The sequence below is a fragment of the Solanum stenotomum genome, chromosome 8 (assembly GCF_019186545.1).
Source record: "Solanum stenotomum isolate F172 chromosome 8, ASM1918654v1, whole genome shotgun sequence".
Taxonomy (NCBI): domain Eukaryota; kingdom Viridiplantae; phylum Streptophyta; class Magnoliopsida; order Solanales; family Solanaceae; genus Solanum; species Solanum stenotomum.
In genome coordinates this window covers 9,674,268-9,693,936 of record NC_064289.1, presented here as the reverse complement: position 1 = coordinate 9,693,936, position 19,669 = coordinate 9,674,268, and the positions used below count along the sequence as shown (strand labels likewise).

Here is a 19,669-nt window from a genome sequence, read left to right as displayed (position 1 = left end):
TAAAAACTATAAAGCAGTATTGTGGTTGGATCAGAAAGGCTTTTTGACAACAAGAATGACTTGTTTCTCATAATATTGTGGTTAAGAAATCGAGTATAAAAATTATACAGCAATTGTGGGATCCAGTTGCAACATCGTATTGAATAAAACTATGAGCTCACAAGTTGCCACTACATCATTGCATTTGATAAAGTTACAGACACAAGTAGTGCTACAAAGTTGAGCGCCTACACTGTCACATAATTTCAATTGACACTTACACGATAGCTAAAGAGTAAACCAATTGAAAAGAAAATAACAATCCAATTGGCGGATGAACAATGAAGTAAAAACCTCAGGTGATTTGCCATTTTACATAAGTTGATCAGTCCAGTGCTGATCAAAAGATTGAATAGTACACAAGTAAGAAGAAATACCAGAATAACCGACACCACCAAATATGGACAAACGTAAGGAAACTGAGTGAACTGCTCACCATCAAACTACCCTAAGCTGATCCAAATTCTGCAAACCATTTCTCATGTTTTTCAATGTCAGCTGCTGAGACACTAGGTTGAACTTTGGAAATAGCTTCTACAAAGTCACACATTGCAACAGGATCCTTAGCAATGTCATCCTTGGCCATGTTCTTAATCTCCTCACGTGTCTTCCCAGCTATCTTTCGCCTCATGCCATTCATAGAAGCATCTCGGCAAACATTTGTGAGGTCGTCTCCACTATACCCCTCTGTTTTACGAGCTACTTCATCAATGTCCACATCTGCAGCTACCTGACGTCACAGGCAGACATTTGCACTTCGTTAAAAGAAAGATTCATTCAACTAAATAGATAAACAAGATAGAATTCTTTCAAACTTCAGAAACACAGTCTCATGAAAATCCATTTACAAGATAGAATCCAATTAAAAAGACCCCACTTGCACAAATCGAGAAGTACAGCATTATGATGTTGATGCCTTTCAGACATTGGAGAAAAAGTATGCTAGTATCGAATTCAAAAGAACAAGAAAAAGGATACCAAGAATATTCACATGGAGGCATTATCTTAATTTTTTTTTAAAACCTATTTAATGTTTACCCCTCAATTTGCTGGTCCGGCAAAAGAAGAGATATCAAGGATGCAGAGTATTCTGCAAAGTCAAACATCTGAAACCAAGTCCCCGTCATAAGCAGTCTTAAAATTTGTTTTTTTCATTTTTGAGTTGCTGCTCTTAAACATTAATGATTGGAACATGGAAGGGGTGCAATTTCTAGGTTGAACAAACTAAAATGTAAAGTTTTGCACAAGTAAATGCAAGGTTACAAAATACTTTAACCTACATAACACGCCAGAAGAAATTTCAACTACAGATCAGCATTACATAACACAGCTGTTTAGATTAAACCACAAAAAGAAGCATTCTTAAAATGAAACAAGACATCAGAGTCATAATGTTAGAACAATCAACAAAGCCTGCACCTTCTGCAAACACATCACATATCTTATTCATCAAACTGCAATAAGACACCTAAAGTTTGACATCTATGTATTTATTATGCAAAAGATAGCAAGTGTTTGGAGTGACATTTTCCAAAGCCTGATATATCAACCTTCACCAAAGAATTGCTACAGCATTACCTATCTGACAAGCACCTAAAAGGATCATTTCTTAATTATTATTTTAAAAAAAAAACTGTTTTACATCCGTTAATGACTCAATGTCTTCTCACTGGTATCACCGTATCAGCACACATTCCCATAATTTACTCCAGGGAAAGATAATAATAACAGGTACAATAGTGTTTTCCATTTTTTTTACTCAAGAGCCTTCAATAGAACATATTGTTTCTAAAGTTGGCTTTAGTTCATCTGATACTAAAACGGCAAAATAAATGTATGTTATATTGCTTGATATCTCTTTGGCTTTCTTGTCATTGGTCTTTTCCTTTCAACTCTTTTGAAGTTCCATTACATTTTAGGCTGCAATCGCTGGGTATGCCACAATACTCAGCTGAAAATATTACTAGCCACTGCTACCAAGATTGATAAACATACACCAAATCGTACCGCAGAATTTTCACATAGTAAATATAGTTTTGATAAGCACAATTAATACTACAAAGGCGATACAGCATTCAGCAGTAAGGAGAAATAATATATTCAAAAGTAGCTACAGCTGCATGAGCTTACAGCAGTTTTATGAAAGACGCTCGCCAAAGGCGATGAGGCGAGGCGATGCCTCATCGCCTTTTACTGGTGAAGCGTGGCGAGTTCAGAAAGGCGACAAAAGGAGAATGGCGACGCGGCGAGGCGAGGCGACAAGGCTTCGCCTTTTTATTTTTTGTTTTAAAAAAGATCTGATTTAATAATTAAAAGGCAATATTAGGGTTTATTTGGTGTTTTTACAAACCTAGGACTTCTTCTCTCCATCGTGACTCTCCTTGCACCTTCGCTACCCTCTCTTCTCCAGTTCTCCTCCCTCACTACTTTGCGGCTTTCTTCTTCTTCTCTTCTCCAGTTCTCTCACTACTGATGACGAGACCTCAGCTGCTCAGCACTCAGCAGGTATGGTTTTAGATTATTTTTTTTCTTCTCTAAGAAGAAGTGCAGACTCTGTTTTTTTATTTTGAAGCTACTGCTAACTGACTGCATTTCTGCAATCTGCCTACATTTTAAAAAAAAAAAAAATTCAATCCTTCTACATTTATTTCTACCCTACTAAATTTAGTTTTATACTAAATAATATAGTATTTGCTAATATATGTTATGGCTATTGACATTTTGGATATGCAATTAACTATTTAAAGTTTTTGGTATTAATTGGCCCCTCAATTCAAAAAGGCAACCGCCTCACCGCTCGCCTCGCCGCAAGGCGAGTCAGACCCTTGTCGCCTTTCGCCGTCCAAAACACTGGCTTACAGGAGCATACATAAGAAGATAAAACAGATTGAGAAAGCATTTTCATAACACTTACCTCAATACTTTTTAAGTTGATCTTTATAAGCTCCTTCCGGCTCTCAAAGTTAGGTAGGGGAATATATATACGTTTTTCCAAACGTCTCCTGATTTTCCATTAACAGAATTAAGTCAAGGACACATTCACAAGCATCTCAACGCAATAAAAGGAAATGAATGAATACAATGAGACACAACCTTAATGCCTCATCTATGTCCCATGGAAAGTTTGTAGCTGCTAAAACCATAACAATCTTCCGAGTGCCGTCTTCATTAGTGGCAGAGTTGCTTACACCATCTACCTGAACAAGAAGTTCAGACTTCACCCTTCGGGATGATTCATGCTCTCCTGAACCCCTGAAAAGCAATCCAACCATTATCTTGGGTTCAACCTCAAAAAAGAGTAAGAAACTATTTAACATACCATAATTAGTTCACAGATAAGGCACACTGGACAAGCATTTTGAGGCAACCTTACTCATTTTAACAAGTTAACTTTCTTACATTACATTTGAAAAGATAAAAGGTAAGGATTTTTATATCCAAGACTACTGTAAAACATCATACATATTCTTCAAAAGAAACATTTAACCAAACAGAGGTCAGCTGAAAAAATTTAGATGGTATCTTAAACAATAGCCAAAGTCCTCACCCTCGGGAATTACAAAGAGAATCAATCTCATCAATGAAAATTGTACTGGGAGCATAAGAGCGAGCAAGATCAAACAAGCACCGCACCATGCGTTCACTCTCCCCACGCCATTTTGAAGCCAAGGTGGCAGAAGAAACATTGAAAAATGTCGTCCCACACTCGGTAGCAACAGCCTTAGCCAAAAGTGTCTTCCCCGTTCCAGGAGGCCCAAACATAAGAACACCCTTCCATGGTCTCCTGATTCCCTGCAAGGATACATGCCTGATCAGTAAAAAGTGAGTCATGATGCATATACGTGGAAGATTACATCATTCCTTTTTGATGGCTCTTTGAAGATAGTATTAACAAATAGCTCACACTTAGCAAAAAAATATTGCTAAAATAACCGCTAGGTATTTTGAGAAAGTAATTTATTTATTTTTTGAGAAAGAAAATAACCACTAGGTATTGTTGCCTAAAATCATATAAGGTTTCCATATCCTTATCATGAGAAATTTCGGCTAATTCATGCATTTAAATCTTCACTTGTGCATATGCTCATTGATGACTAAAGAGTAAAGAGAAATAAAACAACACTCCACAAAATGCACCTTTCCAGTCCAACTAAGTTACCTGGAAATATTCTGGCATCCACAATGGAAGAACAACTGCTTCCTCCAAAAGTCTTTTGGCTTCACTTAACCCAGCAACATCGTCCCATCTCACACCAGGGCTATTATCCAAGACATCTCTCTCAAGCATAGCAGCCAGGTCTGCATCAGGCCCCTCGTACTGACCTTTTTTACTCTTCCCCTCTTCAGGTTCACCATCCTAACAATTGGAATAGAAATTCTTAACAAATAGATTCAGATTCAACCCATAATAATGGTCTAACAAGGACAGGGGCGGAGCTACGGTTGCTCCAGCGTGTCCAATTGGACACCCTTCGCCAGAAAATTACATTATATATAGAGGCCAAATCTTACTTTATATTGATATATTAAGCATTTTGGACACCCTCAACAACAATAATGAGCCGTAGCTCAGTGGTAATAGTGTGCCCAACATGTACACAATACCCAAGTTCGAATCGTCGCATCTACATTTTGTATATTTTGTTTAATGTGGTCTGCTTTAAAACAGTTAATTAATTGAAAAATGAAACACTTTGCTGTATATAGAGCAGTAGCCTAGTGGCAATAGTGTGCAAAAGGCTGTTTGCCACTGAGGTTCAATTCCCCATGGCCACATTTTATTCTATTTTGGCTTTACTTTGGACACCCTTCACGAATTTTCTGCCTACGCAACTGAACAAGGACACCACATTCAGTAAGTAACGGTTAAGGAAATAGATAGCATTATGATGCCGATTGCCCTTCTATTCAACATGCACACTTATATATAAGGAAATACAAGCCACAAATTTGGATACAAACTAATACTTGGAGCTTAGCACATAAAAATGACCTTTAGAACTTGCCACATACAACATAAACAGTCAGCAAATGACTAACCACAAGATTCAATACATACAAAAGACGCGTGAATTACCAATGAATAATTTGAAGCAGAGGGAAATTACAGAGTAACGAAAATCAAAGCATAATATTGTCCACTGTAATTTACCGTAGAATCGGATTTTGCAGATTTTCCAGGTGCTTTTTTCCCAGTAGTTGAAGATCGAACCCCAGTAGCAGCCTTAGTAGAGCCACTGGTCCTTCCCCCACGGCTTGTGGTTCCAGTCCTTGTAGTAGATGCACGAGCCCACGCTCCATCTTGTGGGGACTTTCTCATACCCCCCTGACCAGCTCTTCCAGGTCTTCTTGTTGTGTCCCGACTTGGTGGTCTCCAAACATCAGGGTCATCCATTGGAGCACCGGATGAGGTGGGGTACTCATCAAGCGGTTGAAAGACAAAAGACGACTTGGTTGAAATGGGAGGTGAATTAGGACGTCTACCCATAGGGACCTCCTTAAAAGCCCTTTTCTCGGCATCCAATTGTTTCACTACCTCAGTTTCTTCGGAAATTGATTTCTTTACATTCATCCATTTTGAACGAATCAAAGGATCATCAAGTGTGTTTACGTGTCTACGCATAGACAAAAAGAAGGAACAACTTCAGTCAAAAGCCCAAAACAGCCTGGATTAACTACTCAGAATGTTATAACTATGTTTAGAAGTAACCCCAAAGAACAGATTAAAGCCAACATTTCGTTATGGGTACTTCATCAAGCTTCGAAATCCCAAAATAAAATGACAATGCAAGCAATATTATGAAGTAAATAATCAAAATCAGTGGTATCTCCATACTCCAGTATCAGATCAGACACCTGAGTTGCATTCATGACTTGGCAAAACTCTCATTTACACAAACAAAATTTTCTTTTTTCACTCATAAAAACAATACTCTCTGTGCTTATAAGTTACAGAAGTTATTCTCCTTTTTTTCTGGGAAATAATTTCATTGAGATAAACATTCAACAGCAGACACAGCCTAAATTTTGGAACATACATCTCCCAATTTGGCACCCATTTGTGAACTATAACTGGATAAGTAGCTCCTAAATACAAGAAACAGCAAGCACAAGAGATCTGACAGGAAGGAGAGTGAAAGAAATACTTACTTATTGATCTGAGCAATTGCGCCATCGAAGAAGATGACGGAAGTATCATAAAGGCCTTCAACAGCATATTCTCTAGCCAATTTGAGATGATCTTGTAACCCTGCCAGTGATGCACCCACCATTATCAATTCCTCAAAGCTCAAATCTGTCTACACTTTCCATAAACCAAATCCCCAAATGTTAGGGTTTCCAAAAATTCAGTAAACAACAACAAATTCGAAAATCTCTCTCTCTCTCTATTTCTCTCTCTCTCTCTCTCTCTATATATATATATATCTGGGCCTCTGGGGAAGACAGGAGACTGGAAGTTGAAGTTGGTTCTACCAACATACGGCGACGTTTTAACGGTCTATCTGATGATTAGGGAGTGGAGAGTAAATTACTATATTGACCTCCATCTTTTGAATTTTTTAAAGGGTTCACTTTGATCGACTGGTTTTTTTGGGTAAGGCCCGTTGAGGATGCGGAGCCCACAAAAAGAGAAATGCCTCCTCCTCTATTTGAATTTTGGGCTTAATCACAAATACCCTCTCTTTTTGGGAAATTTTCATTAACATAAATGTAGTAATAATTTGTCTAATTATATTTATAGCAACAATTTTAGAAAGGAGAGAGGTAGATAAGAGAGACGAGTAGAATTTATTTTAGATACAACATGGTATTTCAATTGAAATCGAGATGCACAGATACATATATATACAATCTTCTTTCACACATTATTTTCGCTCGTTTCTCTCCTCTCTCTTCCAATCTCGCAAGAAGATAACTTCGAAATTGAAACTAAAATACAAAATACACATTGTATCACCCCTAAAATAAATATACAAATATATATTTTTTCTAATAATAGTTGTATTCATTTTCCTTCACACACAAATATAGTTCGATAATTATTCTATCGGTTTTCCTAATATATATTGGTACAATCAGTTGTATCAATCAAAGAAGATATTGTTTGGTAATAGGTTTGTCAGTTTTTCTGCAATCTAAGAAGAAAAGAATGATTCAAAAGAGAAGAGGATACAGTTTGATACATGTTTCCAATCTAGTGATGCAAATATTGAACAACAAATCAAAAACGCAAAATGGAAAATTTCGATATATATGCGTTTATCCGATAAAAAAAATAATCAACAATCAGCAAATACATATAAAATATTAATATCGAGATCCACATGTATATATAGATAAAAAAATTTTGGTAAAACCTTAATGGAGTTCCATATTAATATAAGTAACAGAAATGGAGAAGAAAAAAGATTCACGCAAAGAATTGTAGAGAGAGATAGAGCAAGAAGGGAATGTGAGAGGAGAGAGGAAAATAAGATAGGGAGAGTGGCGCACAAGAGAGGAAGAGAGGAAATTTGATATAAAACCCTAATTATAGCTATATTAGATAATTTATTGAAAGTAGAGCTGTCAAAAAGGGTCGGCCCAGCCCCACCCCGTCCAAGCCTCGTAGGCCAAGGAATTTGAAGGGCTATGGCGAGCAGACCCTTCATTCGGAAGGGCTTGAAAATGCCGGCCCATCCCCACCCCGCCCAAGCCTCGCACATGCCAAGGAATTTGAAGGGCTATGGCAAGCTGACCTTTCATTTGGAAGGGACTGAAAATGCACAACTCAACCCAACCTAGAAGGGCCAAGGCTGGGGCGAGCTACTCCTTTTTTTCTTTTTTTTCTTATAATTATATAACATCAAGAAAATGAGAAGATTTTCAAATCAAATATGAAAAACAATGGCGTTGTTTTGATAACACTAGCAAAAAGTCTAGTGTAATTAGCATGTATCTCGCATACTAGATACGAGAGTGACAAATAAGATTGGAGGGAGGCGAGGGCGCGAGATTTGTCTATGCATTCTAGATACATGCGAATCTACTTGGATAAAGTGTATCTAGAATAGATTAACCTAATTTTGGGCCATATATTTTGAGATATATGTATCTAGACGTACCAAAATCTAGTAAGATTCATAATATTACAACATAGTGTGTATGTAAGTAATTAGATTATATACTAGTGAGATTATGATAAGTTACCCTTAAATAAAATGTTTTGGCCCATGAGTCGACCCCGGCCCGACCCTGATCAAGCCTCAAAGGCCAAAGGGCTTATATGAGCCGGACTTATAAGCCCTAGTTTTAAATAAGCTTGAAAAATCTTATCCCAACCCTACCCCAATAACGGGTTGGAATGGACCGGCCCTATGGGCTAAGCCCATTTTGACGGCTCTAATCAAAAGTATCGCTAGATTATGTTATTGTAGTTATGTAGTTTTTTCCAATGCCTCTTTTAAAGTATAGTTTACCAAATTCACAATCTTAAAGACCTATTATAAATTTTTTAAAGAAAATTCTCAAGTTGACATTCCTTAATACTAGATTTCAATCCATAAAAGAGATTCTAGTTGGATCTCAAACTAATCCTTCCTTATTTCCAGATAAAAATAATATTATCTTCCAACTAACTCAAACAAATCTTTTTATATATTCTTGAAAGAAAAAACATTCTTTTCTTATGTTAGATATTTTGATACATCATTTCCCGAAATTTACGTATAGAGGAAGCTTAGTGTATCAAATTGTTCTCTTATCAGCTATTTTGATTTGTATTTATGGGTAAAAATTAATATGTCAGATATTTTTTATATGTATCAAATCAATAAATATTGTACATAGTCTTTTAACATCAAATTATAGTTAATTAACATAGATTCTTGTCTCATTAAATTATTCAAGCCTATTAGGGAAGGGTACTGATTTAATTGGGCCTATTGGGCCCCTAGAGGAGCCCATACTATTGGATCTAGAAATTGGGGTGTATTCTAAGAAGAGAAAGCCCAATACATAACTGAGTCCAGTCATTCGAGAAGCCTTTGAGGAAGGCCTTTAGAGACCGGAAATTTATGGTGTCTCATTTTAAAAGATTGTACATCACATTTGAAGGTGATTTGGACCAATTTTATAGGAAAATCACATAAGTGAACATTTTACACAAATCTTTTTGACCAATTCTGGTGATTTGTTAGTATTTTGCAGTCACAAATGTTGACATGAAATGTAAATACAAAAACAAGTATTTCCAGTACAAACAATCAGATTCTGAATTCCCCATAGAGAAAAGAAAAATGTATAAGTGTATTTACTATATTTAAGGGTTATTTGTTAGCAGAATAAGAAACAAGTTACCCATATATTCATTTTAGTATAACTTATATGACGTTTAAAAGGTAGATAGGAAATAGATTCAGGTATAAAATTAATATCATGTTTGATTGACAATTAAAAAAATCCGCATTACTACTAATACATGAATAAGTTATAAACAAATCTACGTATTATTTTATTTAGAATAGTTTAAGTTTTTGCGTTGGAAATCGCGCAAGCATTATCACTGTCTTAAATCTCAAATCCTTATTCGGCATATCACAATTTATTCGAGATTGGCCGAAATTCAAATACAATTTGTGTGCAGTCATATTTTTGCAACTTGTAACCAATTGAAGTGATCTGATCTGCCGCTTTACTAGAAAAACTTATCCTTTTCTGAATTAATAGTAAATAATTCCACTAGAGATCCATATGGTCAAGTCTCAAATTAAAAGTTAAAATTTGACAGATTGTAGTATGCAAGTCGTTTGTGTTGCATTGTTTTCAGTTTCAAAAACTTTTTTTGTATGTGGATCAATTATGTGACCACTTGTTAATATAATAACCAAGTGCACTAGTACCTCTAAGACATGCAAGTGGTAAGTTAAAAAGACTACCGCGTACCTTCGTTTGTAACAAATTTTAAATATATGAAAAATAAATTAACTATAAATAAAATCTGAAAAAACAAGAATATTATTGATAAAACAATATGATTACAATCCCATTCCTTCCTTGATTATTCTGATCTTCTTTAGGATTTCTCGTTTTCTTCATGATTCGGAACCGTTAGCGGCGTATTTTTCAAACTAAGGTGATTTGGATTTTTGTGTGATTGGAGCCGTATTTCTCAAACTAGGATGATTTTGACTTGATCTCCATGAAAGAATTTGTGAACCTTCTTGAAGTATTTTATCATAAAAAATTTGTGAATCTTGTTGAAGTATTTGATTATCAAGAAGAGTCTGACATATTTTGATCTCTTTGTGAATATGCCATTAATTTACAGAAAATTCCAAATGCCTCTTCAAAGAAATATATTATACATATATGAACTAAGGTTCAGGATAAGTTAGCCTTCGAGAATCTCAACTCAAATAGAACTCGTCTTGTAAAGTCCTACGAAATTTCATGAATGCCTATGATGAGTAATTCATTGGACTAAAGAGAAATTAAAAACTCCGATATTTGTTTTACGGCTCTTAAAATGTGTCAATCATGTATAATTAATTTGTTGCTTTAAAAATTATAACTCCAATTAGAATAAACGGAAATGAATAATTAGAACAAAATATCGATTGAAGAACAAAGGGAAAAATAAAATAAAATATCATGGTTGTAAGCACAACAAGCACCACATATCAATTAAAAAAAAACAACTACTTGAGTACACATGGTAGAATCAACTATAAGGCCCCCAAATTGCCGTATTTGGATGTATATAATTGATTTTTAATAAAGGTTACCAAAAATTGACCACTCACATGATAAGGTCAACAAGCTACAAAATTATGTTTTCTTAGCTATAGGGAGTGGGGGTGCGGGGGTCATATATTTCAGGTAGGTAGTCATTGCATATATATTGGAGAAATTTCTATCATCTAACTAGGCTTCTCCAATTCTGGAAATTGGAGTCATCAATCACTCAACTCATCTTTACTATTTGCCTTTCACTTTTACTGTTTTACCACCTAGTACTAGTAGGATTTGAGGAGATACGTGTCAAACAAGGGGCGGAGGAGAGAGATAGCTAGGACGGTAAAGTGTCATGTCATGTGATGTTTATTTTATCGAAATGTCGTGTAATATAGAATTAAAATATCTATCTTGAACAATTATAAGTAAGATTAGGCCATAATACCTAATTCAAATTGTATACATTGCAAAAGGTAAATTTGGCTATTTCTTCTTATCTTTATGATTGTTTCATTAGATAAATATTATCATAAAAGAAAAATAAATGTTTGTCCTTGATTTTCCTTGAGTTTGGATTGTGGAATCCTTTTAATTACAGCCTTAGTGCACAATTTTGATAGGCATAATCTATGAACACATTTAAATTTGACCTCATCGTCTAGCAAATAAACACCTCAACTTTGACTATGCATATACATATTTATACACTTTAACTCGTCTTTCACGATTTCAATTGCACTATTGAGATGGTTGTAATATAGTGGGGTGTTCTCACATAGTTGGGGAGAGGCCACCCTTAAGGTCATTTAAGACCTAACCGATTAAGTCTATTTAATTGAGTAAAATTTACTTATATATATTTAATTATATCTCAATGACTTGGACTTGAACTTGGGCTTGGACCGAGTTAGATCTTTACTTAATTTAAAGATTTGTTTTGAACAATTTATTTATTTAATATTTAACTTTAATTAACCAAAAAGTTATGTCTGTTCAAAAAGGGAGCAACTAAAGGTTGAGTTTGTTCAGAAAAAGAGTTACTCTTTATGAAAAGTCTCCTTATCAGATTCTATAAATATGAAGTATTCCCAGAAGTATCATATTAAATTGCATATATATTTCAGATTTTGTTGTATCTTGAAAGAGAATTCATTGTCATTCCTTAAAAAATATATAGGCAATAACTCTTGAAAGATAGTGATCTTTCACGCCTCAAAATTTTAATTTTATATGTTGTTTTTTCTTCTAACAAACACTCCAACTTAACTTACAAAATGAACATCTAGACATCTCCATAATTTATGTGTCATATCAACGTCAGGTGTCCATGTGTCATAGCTAAAATAAGTTGAATTATTTAGTTGACAGTTAAAACCAAATTAAAATGTGATGATGCACTCTTAAAATTGAAGTGTTTATTTAGTGGCTAAAGTTGAATTTGAAAGTTTATTTACCTATTATATCATTTTTGATGTGTTAGTGTTTATGTGTCGTGGAGGGAGAATGGATAATTATCTGTGGAAAAAATACAAATAAAAAAGGAGTGAGAATAAAACATGTAGACACGTATGTCACCACTCACCAATTGCTTAAATATATTGTCGACTAGCTTGAAAGACGGGAAATGACTTACGAGAAAGGTTGTCTAATTTCTATTTCAATGGTCCATTTTTTTTTTTCAGTATTAGTTCTTGTAGAAAATATAACACATTATTATATTTGCAAAAAAAATATTTTGGACTTACTATTTCATTTTTAATAAAAAAATTATATTTACAACGAATAATATTCAAGCTTATAAATTTCTTTTTTCGTATATTATTATCCCATATATGACCGGCATCCCGCTAGCATATAAATTAAAAAGGAAATGAATACTAGTAATTACTTAGTATTTTTTTAGTTTGCATGTTCTTTAAAAAATAATAATTAATATGAGTACTTTATCATAATATCTATATTAATAATGGAGTATTATATTTTAAAAAAATGATTAATGAAATAAATAATTAATAATAAAACATGAAAAAGCTACATTTTAATATATTAAAAATTACAAATAAAAATATTTATTTTTATTTTTTAATATAATAAATAAGTAAAAGCGAACGAAACAACAAAAATGATAAAAATGCCGAAAAGTCGGCCAGAGTTTGGAAGTATCTAAAAAGGAAAGAAAAATGAGAAATGGAATTTGCTAATTAAAATGTTGACGGCCACCAAATATAAATCCAGGGATTACCGACACCCAACATTAAATAGTGATTAACAAACACCACACACACAATTATATGTAATGATCTCATCTTAAATTTAAAGTTAATAATATAATAATATACTTCATTTTCTTGACAGTAACATATTAAATTAATTGAATATTCAAATCAAATCATTACAAAATAGAACAAACTCCAAAAGTTGTTTCTGCCGGCAACCTAGAAACGTCCCAAAAAAAATAATAAAAGCAACGACTCGTACATGCAATATGAGAGCGGCACTTTTTTCAAATAGTTTTATTCGACGTTAAATATCTAACTTTTATTCATCGTAAATTTATATTATGGTATAAAATTGGACCACATGTCTCTAGGAACACATTAATCCATTTGCTTTATATTATTTAGTATTTAACTAGAAGTATATTTTATTAAATTAAGTTTATTAATAATATTTTGGAATTCTAAATTTAACTAATTAATACTACATTATATAATTATTTAAAACTAAGATAGCATAGAGAAAATGTAATAGAACGATCTCATGATTTGCTTAAATGAATATGCAAAGTGAAATATTTATTTTGTAATATGAGTCTAGTAAAATTAAACTGAAGGAATATAAACTAGCGCGAAAGAAAGCCTAAATTATTTAAATGACAACAAAAATACAAAAGAGAAAAAAGTTGAACCTTGCACGCTTGTGTCACGTGAAGTGCATATGCTACTAACATATATGGTCATTTTCTTTATGCCTCATATATAATATAATAATATAGAAATAATAAATATTTGTAATATGTTAACACTCTTGAGAGCCTTTAATTTGTTATCTTTATGGTGTATGTGACCACATAATTAAGTGCAACGAACAAAAAGCAGAAGCTTAATTATATCAATGCAAATTATTTAATATGACAATTACCTTTGTTTAATCACAAATTAATAGAAATTGTATATGTAAATAATCATCATTATTGAATAATTAATATAAGACATGCATGCTTCTTCAAATCTTACACTAATGTATAAGTTAAATCTTTAATCATTCTAAAAGGACATTTGGCTGAAGTTACTTAGTACACGTAAATGTGAGACAAATAGTCATTAATCACACCAATAAATTAACAAAGACAAATTAGTTGATTGCTTAAAGACAATCAATATGCTATAATATATGATGTGTATATTAGCTACCCTTTAATAGACGGAACAAAAAGACATAAAATGTAATCGCAAAATACCAAAAATAACTTTACTGTTTATTAAAAGTTAAAACACAGAAAATGACCAAATATGCAAGGGACAGAAAAAGAAAGCATAAAATGGGAAAATGACCAAATATTCATTTTTTGAGGACGATAATACCCTTACTAATTTTTCTCAAAGGAGTATTTTCTTACGTAATTAATTTTGCTCCAATCATGCCACTATCGCAGCCCCGAACAAGTTATTGAGTCTTAGTGAATGAGTCAGAAATTTAATAAGAAAACAACATTAAAAAAGGAGTTACATGTAGATTTTAATTTAATTTACGATCAAAAACATTTCTTGAACCTAATCAATTTTATTACAATGCTAAAGGCTTCTCTGATCTCAGTGGATTCACTATATACACAAATTAAAAAAAAAAATTCCTTCATCTCAACTATGTAGTGGTGTTTGGATTTTGAGAATCGAATGAGTCTTATCACAATTTTTCATACATTTTTTTTGAATATTTGGTATTGTTATAAGATAGTGTTACTTATAAACTAAATTTTAAATATTTTATTTTTAAAAGTATAAAGATTTTATGTTCAAATTTACAGTCAAAATTGAAAAATTTATTTCATAAAATTAGAATTATGACACATAAACTAGGATATTGAAAGTGCTATTTTTGTCCTGTTTGTACAATATACATTTATTGAAGATCACAATTGAATATGTATTTAATCAATCTTGTATAGGATATAGTTTCAGTTAGTTATGCATTTTGTCAGTTAGTTAGTTAGCTCATAGTTGTTAGTCGATTAGCATATATTCCTTTCTCACCCAATTGGTTGTATACATTTGTCACATTCACTCTCTTGTATATATACCTCACTGATAATCAATAAGAAGTAACCTTTTTCATTTTACACAAAATCACAAGTTCTCTCAATTTGTTTCTTCTGTGATTAGCTATGGCTTCCATGCCTTGTATTGGGTAAGTTCTTCACCATTGATGTGAATTTTAATTTGGTATCAGAGCATAGGTATCTCAATTCGATCCTTTAGTTTTCATCACTGTTAATCAGTGATTGTTCGTTTCAATTTCGATTTTTTGATTCGATCATGTTCATCGATTTATTTCAGAGATTGGTAATCTCTTCGCGTTCATCTCTTCTTCTTTTGCTGTGAGAAATTTCTCAATTTAGAATTCTTCATTTTCGATTGTTTTTCTGATCAAAATCAAAACACATTCATGGCTGTTGGTGAAAATTCATCTACCTCTGAAGGAGCTAGTAATGCTATTGGTAATGACCCAAATAATGCCCTGTATGTGCATCCATCGGATAGCCCAGGGATGATGCTTGTTCCTGCTCAATTTGATGGAGCAGGTTATCGATCTTGGAGAAGAGGAGTTATGCGAGCCTTGTCAGTGAAGAACAAATTAGGCTTCATCGATGAAAGCTGTGTGAAATCAAATGCGAATTCATCTCAACTTCGTCAATGGCAGAGATGTGATGATATGGTCACATCATGGATTTTGAATTCATTAAGTAAGGAGATTTCAGACAGTGTAGAATATGTCAATAACTCTGTAAAACTTTGGAAGGAATTGGAAGATAGATATGATCAAACAAATGGGGCAAAATTGTATCAGATGCAGAAGGAAATCAATGATCTTACACAAGGATGAAGAAGTTATGGGAGGAATTAAACACCTTGAATCTCAAAACTCAGTGCAGTTGTGTCTGTATTTGTGGTGCGAGGACAGTGTGCATAAGGCAGAACATGATATACGATTAATTCAATTTCCTATGGGGCTAAACAAGGTGTATACTGTGGTGAGAGAAAATATTCTTATGATGAACCCACTCCCTTCCATGGCACAAGCATTTTCATTGTTGATCCAAGAAGAGAAGCATAGAGAGTTCAAGCCCACAGGTCAAATGCCTATGGATTTAACTTTCTTAAATGCAAGTGTGTTTAATAACAAGGTTCAAACAAGAAGAACCTTTAGCACAAATTATCAGAATAACAGTTATATGAGAGGTAATAACAGTTCAGGAGGAAACAACACGTATACATGAAGCAACTATTATCAAGGTAGTAGCAGTGGTATAAATGCAATAATCTGTGATTTTTGTAAGAAAACTAGACACATCAGAGAAAAGAGCTATAAATTACATGGATACCCTCAGCACAATAACAATCAAGGCTACAGGCCAAATGATGGCTACAATAATGGACAAGGTTACATGCAGAATAATCAGAATTTAAAGGGAAAAAATGTGATGGCCAATGTACATGGTGGTACTCCTACTGACCTGGTGTCAACTCATGGGGAGGAATATGTGCAAAACAACACTCTCCAAAATCCTATCACAAGGGAACAGTGTGGCCAACTTATGGATTTACTGCAGCATTTCCAGAATGAAAACACAGGAGAAGATTCAGGTAACTTAAGTGTCAACACTGGTTCCATGAACTTTGCAGGTATTGTAGTGCGCTCCTCATCTACTGATTTTAAGAATCATTCATGTAAATGTTTTCAATCAAATATTGATATGTGGATCATAGACTCAGGAGCATCCAACCATATAACATTTAACAGAGATTCCCTAATCAACATTAAGACCCTACCCTATCGTGTACTAATTTCACTTCCCAATGGATACAAAGTCAAGGTGACAGAGTTTGTGATGTACCAATTACATCTAATATCATTTTACATGAAATGTTATATGTACCTTCTTTTAAGTGCAATCTTGTTTCAATTCATTCCTTGACCACTTCCATGAAATGCACAGTTTTGTTCATTGATGCATTGTGTATGTTGCAGGCCCCTTCAATGAAGAGGCCTCAGGTGCTTGATAGCAGCAGAGATGGACTTTATTTTCTGTGTTCAAGTTGTCCGAAGAATGTCAAAAGGGTAAATGGGAACTTTATATGTTGTTGTCTTTCTAGTAGTAATAGTTTCTTTTCAAATTCCACTGTAAGTAAGACTTGCATATCTTCCGATATTGACTCTTGTCATGTGGACAAATGTAAGTTGTTGAATACTTATGGTCCTCTTGTCTGTACTTCTACTTCCAATAGCAATAATAAAAGTGTCTTGTTTGATAAGAATGCTTGTGTGACTGCAAGAAACAATGTAGATTTGTTGTGGCATAACAGACTTGGCCATGTGCCTTTTGTTAAAATGAGGAATATTTTCACTCTATCAACAAAATTTTCCCCTAAACTACCCTTCATGTGCACTATATGCCCAATGGCAAGACACGAAAGACTACCTTTAGTCATAGTACCAACCAAACCAAGTCCAAATTTGAAATCCTTCATATAGATCTATGGGAACCATATCATATCCCCACTTATGACAACTACAAATATTTCCTTACTCGAGTAGATGATTATAGTAGATCCACCTGGACTCACTAGTTGAGTACCAAAAGTAATGCTTTACATGTCTTGAACCTTCACAAATATGGTGAAAAATCAATTCAAAACCACAATCAAATACATAAGGTCTGACAATGGCCTAGAGTTTACCAACAATGAAGAAAATTTATTTTTCATGACCAAAGGTATAATCCATCAAAAAAGCTATTCATATACACCACAACAAAATGGTGTGGTGGAAAGAAAACATAAATACCTATTAGAGACAGATAGAGCCCTTTTATTTCAATCTAAACTACCTCCAAAATTTTGGGGAGAATGTGTTTTAACAGCCACTCATATCATAAATAGACTTCCTTCAACATTGCTCAAAAACAAATGTCCCAGCTTGATGTTAACAATGCTTTCTTTCATGGTGATCTCCATGAAGAAGTCTACACGAAGGTGCCACAGGGACTTGAAGTACATGATACAGGACTGGTTTGCAAGCTTGCTAAGTCTCTCTATGGCCTCAAGCAGGCCAGCAGACAATGGTATGCCAAGTTAACTGAGGCTTTATCTGCTAGAGGATACACACACTCACACTATGACTATTCATTGTTTTACAAGAAATCAGGTCCTATGATAATGTTTGTGGCTGTGTATGTAGATGATGTTATATTAACAGGAACATATGACACTGAGATTGAACAACTCAAGTCATATTTGGACAACACCTTTGAGATCAAAGATCTTGGCAAGCTACACTACTTCCTAGGATTGGAGATACTTGATACAACTGGAGGGGAATCTCTGTTAAATGTTATATGGTTGGATGCTCCTGAGTCTATGATCCATATATCAATATTTGATTGAAAACATTTACATGAATGATTATCAAAATCAGTAGATGAGGAGCACACTACAATACCTGCAAAGTTCATGGAACTAGTGTTGACACTTGAGTTACCTGAATCTTCTCATGTGTTTTCATTCTGGAAATGCTGCAGTAAATCCATGAGTTGGCCACATTGTTCCCTTGTGATAGCATGTTGGAGAGTGTTGTTTTGCACCTGTTCCTCCCCATGAGTTGACAACATTTTCAGCAAAACAAATCAAATTGAACTATTATTGCAATTACATGAATGTAGTTTCATCACCGCTCATAAACATATATACAATAGTGAAGTTAGAATTTTTCACTTAAAAAAATTCAAAATATAAAGTACACTATAATAAACAATATGCTATAAAACTTAAGAAGGATGCAATTTTGACAAAAAAAAAAAAGGTTAGTATGATCCCCTAGGTAGCCCCCATGATCACAAATAAAGTAGAGGTGGTAAAATTAATCCATAAAAATATAATTCGTTCAAATTTAGATCAGATCATTTCAGTCCGACTTATTTCAATACATAAAAAAAACATTTGTTACATTAATATGTCACCTAAATTAATCAATAAAAAATCTTATCAATTTTTTTTTATATATATTTGATCTATTACATGAAGTCGTGATAAAGAAAAACTAGTTTATTAGGTACTAAAAAAATTATAAAAGAATAAATAAAATAATTGAAATGAATTAGGTTATGATCAGTACTTTAGCTCATTTCAACCTAAGTAACTTTTGAATGGATCATTCTGCCACTCAAATTCAATTCAACTCGTTGATTTAACACCTCAAGCTAATCCCCGGCCAAAGATTCTAGAGATGTATTACAAAAAGGTAAAGTGGAAGAGGCATTGTAGCCATTTGGGCTAGCAAATATAGGAGTTGTGTTTGGGGTTTTTGGATGTATAGGGCAAAGTTGATGGCCAGTGGGGAGAGAAATATAGTGTCTTGTAGCAAATAGAGGGATATTAAAGACGCAATGATATAGATGTTTTTCTACGTGAGGACAAGACAAACCCACATGAAATGAAGGGATACATAGGCCCTCACCTATATGGAATTACCCCTCCCATACTAGCTTCTTGGATCATTTCAACACAATAGTAATTATGTACATGAAATTTTAGATGTCATAGTATATATATCGTCATTATAAATAATTTTTATAGTAATAAATACATTTTTGAGGATTTGATCACTAGAAAAATTAAGATTTTCACTTATGTGATTC

General features: G+C 33.7%; 2 protein-coding genes across 2 annotated transcripts; one reads left to right on the top strand and one right to left on the bottom strand.

The window, feature by feature from the left end:
- Positions 1–152: 152 nt before the first annotated feature.
- Positions 153–6,498, bottom strand: LOC125874791 (katanin p60 ATPase-containing subunit A1). The gene is made up of 7 exons (XM_049555821.1): positions 6,190–6,498; positions 5,192–5,654; positions 4,199–4,396; positions 3,587–3,831; positions 3,133–3,291; positions 2,954–3,041; positions 153–769 (listed from the first exon to the last, which is right to left on the bottom strand). Exons 1-7 carry the CDS (start codon positions 6,309–6,311, stop codon positions 488–490), a joined length of 1,557 nt encoding a protein of 518 aa, XP_049411778.1. The 5' UTR covers positions 6,312–6,498; the 3' UTR covers positions 153–487.
- Positions 6,499–15,420: 8,922 nt separating this feature from the next.
- On the top strand, positions 15,421–15,858 carry LOC125873447 (uncharacterized). Its single transcript, XM_049554384.1, has one exon. It carries the CDS (start codon positions 15,421–15,423, stop codon positions 15,856–15,858), a length of 438 nt encoding a protein of 145 aa, XP_049410341.1.
- The last annotated feature ends 3,811 nt before the right edge of the window (positions 15,859–19,669 follow it).